Genomic DNA, 9,807 nt, shown 5'->3' with positions numbered 1-9,807 from the left:
TTACCCTCAAGTGCATTTTTAAAAGTATTTGTTTTTGAATTATTTTGGACTCCCAGGCTCTTAGTACTGATTATACTGTTGTATCTTGACAGCCCATGATGTGTAGATGTGGAAGGAACTTTGTGAAACTGGCTTGCTTGTATAGTAATAACTGTATTACAACAAACAACACCAGTATCGAATAAGCACCACGGATGCCAGGAGGACGACTAATGCCAGATAAAGTCTCCTCCTGCAGGCTGTTAGATACGTTCTTTATATACGTTTAAGTGATGACAACATAAAGCACACACACACACACACACACATACTTCTTTTAACATCTGGTTTACACTACTGGACTCAAGCTCTGTTCATATAAAGGTGTTGACTGTCACAATCAATCATGTTTCATGTCAGATACTTCAATACAATACAATACAGCAAAGTGAAGACATGTTTGAAAATATTTCTCATAAAATAATCTCTACAATAAGATTTTCATAGTACTATGTCTATAAGAAAACACAAGATAGTTTAAATACAATTATTTAAAGATGAAGATTTGGATACATAAATGAATGCCTTCAAATGTTTCAATGCCTTTCTGCTAACAGTTTTTTTCAATTGCTTAAACACGATTTTGAAAACAGGGCTCATTTTGTCAAAACACTACACACAGTTCACACAACCACACACACAAGGAGCAGAACACCTCAGAATCTTGAAGTGAAATGAAACACTCTTGTAAAAACTTTACACTAATTTATCAAAACCATATTTTGTTACCACATGAAACACACATTTCATATGACTTAATTCTGTCTGAAGCAGTTACACACTGCTGCTGCTAAAACACTTTATATTCTACTTCTCAGTGATCAGAGTACTGTAAGTGAAGTACACAGAGAAAGTGCAAATATACAATAAACTCACTAAACACTACACAAGACCAACGCTGCAGACTGATGAACATATCATTTATTTCTCTCTATAAATCAGTCAACATGTCAACATGGAGAATCAAAACAAAACAGGTCCCAGTTTTCATGCTGCTACAGTTGTGTGCATAACACTGTAAGCTCTAATGTATACAAGTGTGTTTAGTGTTTTAAAATCACTGTGTGTTATTTTGCAAAAAGTGTGAGGCTGACATTGTGCTTATAGTGGTGCAGATCTGGGCCGATGTTTTGCTCCTTGAGTGTAAGGTTTTGATAATTGTGTAATACTTTTGATTCTTGTGTTTATGTAGTCAAAAAAACCTGTAATACTTACAGTATTTTTAATCCAAAAAGCTGTGCTTACTTAAACTGTGCATTAATATTTACCTCAGTTTAAAATAACAGACCAACATAAAGAAAGATGTGTTTGTGTGCACATATTGACATAACAAAGACAGCCCATTCTATTTTTGGGGGTATACAGAAAGCAAGCCTAAGCCCAGCCATTAACCTGGCATTAATGGATTAGAGCTTAATCCACTGGTGCTACACCTTTTTTCCCTCTCTTATATCAAACCTTTAGTAATCTCTATAAGACATGGGGTCCTGTGTCAGGGCAACAGCACAACAAAGACAACCAGAACAATCAATGCCCTGCCAACTATAACAGCAATAATGATGGGATACTGAGTATTTCACATGGACAACAAATAAGGAAGTGAAGTGACTCAGAGGAAATGCCAAACAATCTGGTCTTTCTTGAATGTTGCAGAAACATGCTCAGTCTAGTGGGAGAGAATGTAGTTATCTATGCAAACAGGTTGGATAACTGGTTGTGTGAGTGAAGCAGAGTATGGCAGAGGTTGCAAGAAGTCAAAACGTTCCCTGGGATCCTACCACAGAACTGTCAACGGGTGCCTGTTTTATCCTAAAGGAATTATATATATAACAATCACAATTAGTGTGCACTCTTGGATTCCCCAACACTTTCTGGGTAAGTTCCTCAATTACTTATTTTTGACATAGTGACGCAGAGGTGGTGCTGGCAGTTTGTAATAATGAATGAAAAGGGCACTGACAACAGAGGAGTGAATCTATCCTTGCTGTGTGTTAAATTCGATTAATGGTTGAGTCATTTGGGAGAAGTCTTTAAGTGTTGTGTTATTCATCCTTATCACACCATCAGAGATATGTTATGTTATGTTTCCCTCACTTGTATGTCATATCTTGATTTGCTTGTCTAAACAAAAACGCAGCATCAGCAAGATCCATCACAATATCTACTTCCAGAAGTGTTATTTCTGTCTCTCAGACACTTCTGGACATTCCTTCACTCATCTCCCCCACTCAACCTTGAGTTTCTGCCTAGAAAAACATTGCATTTAAAGCCAATTTACCCTGTTTTGTTCAAAACCTGTGGCACAACCTTTAACTGTTATGCTTCAGGTCGTCTTGAATCATGAGGAAACTGACCCCCACCCTGCGAAGGACGTTGTATGTGTTTCTGGGAATCTGTTTCATCTGGTGTCTAAGTTTTCCATACGTCATCCTGGTCTGTATCTTGTTTTATCCATTCAACAAATCTTGCTGGATTGTTACTCAAGTTAAATAAGTTAAATTCAGATCACTTTGCTTGCTTTGGACCCTTTATAGTCAAAATCAACATAAAGCCTTTTGTGATTTGTAATGCTGTGTCTTGTCTTTAAACTGGTATCAGAGAAATTCCAGCCAGAAGGGCAGCAGCTTGAAGAATCATCAGAGACTTGGGCAGGATGGCAGAGCTTTGGTGGAAACAAAAGGGGGTAAAGGTGAGAAAAGAGCACCAAGTATGGTGGAGCAGCTGATGGAGTCATTGAAAAAAGATTTCTTATCTCAAAGTGTAAGAACATAATCTCAGAAACCCTCAAACTTTGCTGGCTTCATGCATTAGAGCTCATCCACATGGATAAAGATCAACTATACCTCTTTTTAAGTGCTTACATAAAAGGAACAAGAGAGAGGGTGACTAAGGTAACAGGGCGTAAGGTGTTGTGACTTTGGCTCAGTGCATTAATGGAATTCTGCTTTTTGTGGTACAGCCAGTTCAAGCTGGGTGGATCTGGAAAATGCTAATAAAAAAAGATGGCTCTTGATGATTTGCTAATCATTTAGAGCATATGTTTAATTGAAGATGTGCAAAGACAACATTTCAAATATGGAAACTGAAAAATGTTATATTTTAAGAAGAATACATCCATACCAGCAATATGTTTGAGAAAGTTGGGACTAGGGCATGTTAATCACTGTGTTGCATCACCTCTTCTTTTAACAACATTTGAAAACCGGTCAGACCAGTTTCTGGAGTTTTGAAAGGGAACTTTATCCCCATTACTACCCGATAAAGAATTTCAGTTAGATAACAGTTCAGGGTCTACTTTGTCACATTTTTCATGATGCACCAAATGTTTTTTGTGGATGAAAAGTGAGCAGGCCAGTTTGGCAGCTGGACCCTTCTACTCCAGAGCTGTGCCGTTGCAGCACTTGTAGAATGTGATTCGGCATTGTCTTGCTATAATAGGAAAGGCATATTCCTATGACAGCATATGTTGCTCCAACACATGTACATTTGGTTCAACTTAATGGTGCCATCACAGATGTGTAAGCTGCTAATGCCATCTCTACACCATCACATGTTGGCTTTTGTACTGTGCTGATAACAAGCTGGGTGGTCCTCTTTAGAGCAGATAACCTGGTATCCATGATTGCCTCCCCAAAAGACCTGCTTTTGATTCATCAAACCACAAGACAGTTTTCCACCTGCCTCAGTTCATCCTAAATGGGCTGAGGGTCATGTGTTTACATGGTTTCCTCTTTGCATGGTACAGTTTGAACCAAGCGGCACCCCTTGCTTTAAAAATATGAATCCAATGCGGAAGTGCTAAAAGCTGCAGTTCATCGAGGATCTACTTGAGGCTGGCTCTGGAAGTACCGGAAACCACATACACACCAATTCAAAGAAGCCGATCTTTACAGCAGAAATAAACATGTTTACAGCCTGGTTCAAAAGACGAGTGTAGTCTGGGTAGCTCATTTCTCGATCGGCTCACACTGTACGGGGGGTGAATTTTTTCTAACGCAGCAATTTCGTAGATATTTAGATTACAAGTCTTCCAATGAGAGGCACAGCTGACTTGACTGACAGGCGGGAACACTGTAGCTGTTGGCTAGGAGGCTCAAAGCCCGCCTCTTTATGTCACAATCGCTTGACAGCAGCAATCTGGCTCCCTGCGACGATTGGCATCAAAACAGCGCTTCAGAAACAGATGGGTGACGTCACAAATACTACGTCCATATTTTATACAGTCTATAGTTTTAGCATGCATTATTGGATATACTGGGGAAAATTACTCTGGAAGTGTTAAACTATTTGCTCACAGTCTCTGACAGAGTGGGGAACCTCTTTACTTAAAGGGAGACTGCCTTTTTTTTTAAATGCCTTTTTCGTACCCATTTATATTATCAACCTGTTTCAAATCAACAGCGATGTTTTCTCCGGATGTGTTTTTTAACTTATTTTTTAAAGCATTCTGCAACTCTTTCAGTGTTTTGTTGTCTCAGTCTTAACTGTTTTGAAATGTGTTGCTGGCATCAAATTCAAAATGAGGATATCATTTTTTATAAAAGACTAGAACTTTTTTCACTTTGAAAATTGGTTGTCTTTGCAGCATTTTCAATTATAGTGTTTAATTGAATTCATAATAATCAAAATCATTTTTTATTAACATTTTGCACATCATCCCAACATATTTGGAATTGGGGTTATATTTTCTGTCTTTCCTTGAACTCCATTTTCATCTCATAATATTGAACATAATGAAGAGCATTGCTAAATTTGTGGATGATCTCTTGAATGTCATTCGACCACCAGATTATTGTGAGCAAACTCTTCAGACAAGTTCTTTCTTTCTTTAAATATGCCAGAGCCCTCACTTAAAGCTGGGGTTGGTAGTCTCGGAAAACTAGCATGATTATGAATGTAGCATGTCTTCAGGACTCCATCTAACCCCTCCCCCTCTCCCATCGGAGCTCCTCCAAAACAACGCCCCCGCTTACATGTACGAGCGCCGCTGATTCATGACCATATGATGGTGACTGATTCAAAACCGGTCCTCACCAAAACATTCTCATAGTGAAAGTTAAAAACAAAAACAAACATACATGGCTGCTGTTAGTACTCACAACTGTCATGCTAGCATTATCCAGTTGTACTGGTGACACGATATCAGGAGAAAAGTTATAACACATATAAAACTGTAACAGCTCTACTGTTTGTTAAACCTGTTCAGTGTAGAGGTTCTTAATTCCTACAGTGTTGACAGTTAGTGAAGGCAGCATCAAGGAGAGGATGTGTGAGAGAGTGTGAGAGGTGAGTGGGAGAGAGGAGAGACAAGAGGAGAAGTTCTTCATTCATTCAAACATTGATTGTTGTTTTGTTGGTTGGCGTGATCACGTCCGACAGTGACCAGTTATTAAAACTCAACGTGTTCACGAATCAGCTCGTCATCACTACAGCGTCCGGACAGACGCTACAGTACATCTACATTTTCTGTAGGACTTACTGAATGTCATGAATTCTTCTGCTTGTCAGAGCCCCGTGGTGAGAGCTTTTTAGACTCTGATCCGGACTACAGTCCTGAGCAAAGCCCCTCATTGGGTCAGAGGGGACAGGCCCGAGGTCAAGTGAGAGGGGCAGTAAATAGAGTCAGGGGAAGCAGAGGCAGGAGACGGGGACTCAGAGGAGTGCATGCCGGGGAAATGTACGCGCAGGAGGCGGGCAGAACTGCAGGACGGGATGTGATTGGTTTAAAATTTTGGGACCCAAAAACGGTGATTGGTTGGTGTTTTCCCAGGTTTACTCCGGCTGTAGATAGCAGCTTTTTTTACCTCTTTTTTAAGAACACATTATGTATTGATTACCATCAGGACATAAAGATCATTTTAACCAGTATAACAAAAAGTGTATCTGAATCTGACTACCAACCCCAGCTTTAAAGTGATAGTTCAGTTTTTTGAAGTGGAGTTGTCAATAGTGAGTACATTACTCACAGGGGTAAGTCTCTGGTGGTTGAGAAAGCAGAGAAGAACTGAAATGAAAAATATGTGCGCATGGTTGCCATATCTGAGAATAATGTACAAACAAAAGAGCTTTTGAATAGCAAAGTTAAGTGCTAAACTTTTTCCAAATAAAGCACCTACTTCCACCGAGTTTAGTGCTTTGGTTGGAGTTTGTTAAAATGACCTAAATTACTAAAAGCTGGCCCTGTCTGAAGCTCTCGCAAATAAGGGACCAAGTACTACATACAACCCCACTTCAAAACTGAGCTATCTCTTTTGTAACATGTTGTAATTTTATTCTTTTATTCTTTGATTATGCATTTTCAATGCAGCAGTTTGTTTAATCAAAATGTTCTGGATTGTTTTTGTCTCTAATGGAGTTCTCAGTCAATTAACTTGCCGTTATTTGGCTGAGTGCTTTGACAGCTGTTTTCAGATGTAAGCCTTTTGAAAATATGTTCAAAGCAGAGGAATAATTTGTAAGATTAACACTCCCACCTTCTTCTCTCAGTCTCTCCTCCACCTTTGAAGGACTATAAAGAAGAATTAACTGCACTCCAGATTAAAATGGAGGCAGAGAAAGTAAAAGGACAAACAAGGGAAGAGATGATCATAGAGCTGCGTTCGGACAAATTACAACTGCAGCAACAATTGGCCAAGCTGGAGGAGCTGCTAAAGCTGCAGGCACAGAGGGAGGAGAAGAAGGTCCAACAACTCAAATCTGGTAAAATTACATTTGATCTTACTTAAAGAAGAAAAGCCCACAGTATTCTCAGATATCATTTTGAGAAGCTAAATGATGATGATGGAGTGGATATAGAACAAAATGTGTGAGTTTAAACCAAGCGGAAACCTCCGGTCTCAAAGTATGAAGCCCATGTGGAAGTGTTATAAACTGCAACTCATTGAGTGTCAGCTTGAGGATATATGAGTTTAAATCCTGCTGCATAATGTGCACTTAGAAAACATTATTTACATTTTTAAAACTCACATGAAACAGATTTCCAGATTAAGAGCTCCAAAATAACAATACAAGGAACAACCAAAAACACCCGATGACCAGGGAAAAGGTCAGCCAGGCTTCCCCAGTGAGAAAACTTTTTTTTTAAAGTAATTTCAGTCAAAGTTTGTGTGCAGCAAACATTTAAAATCATTCTTCATTTCAAAAACCTCAAACATGAGCTACAGATATGACAATGGGTGCTCAGGTGGACGGCTGTCATCCCTCTCTGCCCTAGCCAAAAATACAAATACATAAGCAAACAGCAAGATTTCAATCAGTCGATCTTTATTCATACAACGCCAATTCATGACAAATGTTATTTCAAGATGCTTCACAGAAAGAGCAGGTCTACACCGTTGAAGTTATTTTCAAAGGCCGAACATTAATAACATTAATCCACAATGAGCAAAGTAATATCCCACATACTTTGAAATGTGGTATAAAGAGAGAGGACTCTGGCTCTGCTTTCCTCGTCGTGTACAATTCCACAGCCAACCACTTTATTTTTCGACCCAACCTTTAATCCTTAATGCACACAGATTTATAGACACGGAGGTGGAGGCTGCATGACTCAGTCTGGTTCTCAGGTCTCAGGAGAAGGTGCACTATAATGCCAGGCAGTAGCGGCTGGTGGAGTTTTCTCCAGGGGGGGCTATAACTCCAAAATAGACTTATACCAAAAAGCAAGCAAACATGTACTAAGGTATCACATGAGTGTATTTGGACTGCTGATTAATTGTGACGTTGGGCAGATCAGGTCTGCGCTCTTTCACGTTGAGCTTCTCCCGGTACGTTCTCCTCTCTAAAGGTGATGTCTGAAGTGATTTCACTGAATTATTTAATTTCTCTTTCTCCATTCTGCATCTCTGTTTGATCATCTCCAACTCCCACGGCTCGACCGGCTCGACCTGTCAATCAGCCGCACTTAATGACATACAGCTCGACTGTGGGTGCATCTCAAAGCTCTAAACGTCCATTCTCGCGTCTCTTCCTCGCGTCTCTTCCTCGCGTCTTAGTCCCGCCCACCAGAGATGCGAGGAAATGAAACCAGAGGAGAGGGGAGAGAGGAGATTTGTATTTAGAGAAATGAGACGTCCTCTCCTCCGGAGCGTCACGTGAAGCGACGTCGGTTTGTGATGACGGCTTTAACAGCTGTTTGTGTCTGCACACATGTTCACTGTGATAACTCTGATCAATATAAACAGTAACAGAGCTCTGTCTCTGTGTTTACATGTTTAACACACACCTGTTTAACACACATGTTCACTGTAATAACTCTGATCAATATAAACAGTAACAGAGCTCTGTCTCTGTGTTTACATGTTTAACACACACCTGTTTAACACACATGTTCACTGTAATAACACTGATCAATATAAACAGTAACAGAGCTCTGTCTCTGTGTTTACCTGTTTAACACACACCTGCACATGAAGAGAATCAGCTCTCTGTTTATTCTGTCCTAAAGCATCGCGGATCGATTCACCAGTAAAATTCCTCATTATTAAACTATTTATTACTTTAAGGGAAAATAGAAACCATGCAACTCTTTTCAAACCCTGTGCCCATTAATGATCAGCCTCGTATGAAGCTTTATTAACCTGACAGGAAATATAACAAGTGTTTTTACTAACAGACAAACTTTACTGTCAGACTTCCCTTCATGAAGAAAACCAGAACAAATGGGGAAACTAACAGGAGGAATAACTGATCATTGATATATATTCTATCAATGATGTTAGACTCTATTACTCTATTTCATTAGACAGTGAATCTGACAAAAACAATCAGATATAACATAATCCATCCTCTGTTATATTGAATTTATGATTTTGCGATCAGTATTTTGTTTTTAAAATTCACATCAAACACTTTTCAATCTCAGCTCATCACACACAGACTGTTTAGAAACCGACGGATGTTTATGATCTGTTTCAGGGCACCCTTAATGACTGTTTTAAGGTCCATCTTTTCTCTGTTATTAAACTCAGCTGATGTTAAGTTTCGGTTAAGTCCGAGCCGCTGCAGCGTCCAATCGGTGAGTGATATTCGATAAGGGGGCGTGTCTGTCAGAGAAAAGACTTCCGCAAAGTCTGCTCTCGTGTTTCCTCGATTACCCCTCCTCGGATCAGTCTCCTCGCTCCTCTCTCCTCCAGCAGCGTTTAGAGATTTGGGACGCAAGTTAAAAGTACTTCCGGTTCGACCGAGGAGCAAGGAGCGAGGAGACTGCAGTTTAGAGCTTTGAGATGCACCCTGTTGTGACGTCGGCCCCATGGTTGGAGGGTGGTGGTATGTAAATCCAGCTGCATTCAGCTCTGGGCGCAGGGAAGGTCCGCCCATACATGGTCTTGTGTTGAAGAGGTGCTCCTGCACATGTACAACTTTTAACCAGAGTCTAAAACACGTCACCAATCAGACAACACAGATGACCAAAACAACTTTACTCATCATTAACTATATCATTTTTATCTCGCTCATCTAAAAATATATATACATATAGTTCAGAATATTATTTTATTATTTCTTTTTAATTAAATTTTTTTATGTATTATTGAAGGTAATGTGGTGAGTGGTGGGGTGGCACCCTAGCGCGCTCTAATGGCCAGCCGCCACTGATGCCGGATGTAAATAGGTTGCCTCAACAAAGGATTTAATTTGTCTTTCAGTATGAATGGGCTTTAGTGCTGCTGCCTGATCTACTTAGGAAATGTTCAAACAAGGCAAAAGAGATCCTGAAAGAACCCGCTCCAATCTCTGTATGGCATATTTTCAATGTTAGTTGGATTAAGA

General features: G+C 39.8%; 1 protein-coding gene across 1 annotated transcript in view; it reads left to right on the top strand.

Moving 5' to 3' along the window:
- Positions 1-2,365: 2,365 nt before the first annotated feature.
- LOC117820368 (alpha-1,6-mannosylglycoprotein 6-beta-N-acetylglucosaminyltransferase A-like) overlaps positions 2,366-9,807 on the top strand; it is a 25,483-nt gene continuing 18,041 nt past the window's right edge. Inside the window, exons 1-3 of the mRNA XM_034694105.1 lie at positions 2,366-2,472; positions 2,638-2,728; positions 6,526-6,738. Of these exons, the coding sequence (XP_034549996.1) occupies positions 2,380-2,472; positions 2,638-2,728; positions 6,526-6,738 (397 nt within the window). The 5' untranslated portion in view covers positions 2,366-2,379. The remainder of the gene's footprint in view (positions 2,473-2,637; positions 2,729-6,525; positions 6,739-9,807) is intronic.

Source organism: Notolabrus celidotus, chromosome 10 (genome assembly GCF_009762535.1).
Source record: "Notolabrus celidotus isolate fNotCel1 chromosome 10, fNotCel1.pri, whole genome shotgun sequence".
Taxonomy (NCBI): Eukaryota; Metazoa; Chordata; class Actinopteri; order Labriformes; family Labridae; genus Notolabrus; species Notolabrus celidotus.
Note: the sequence above shows the minus strand (reverse complement) of the source record. Positions and strands in the feature narration are given on the sequence as shown.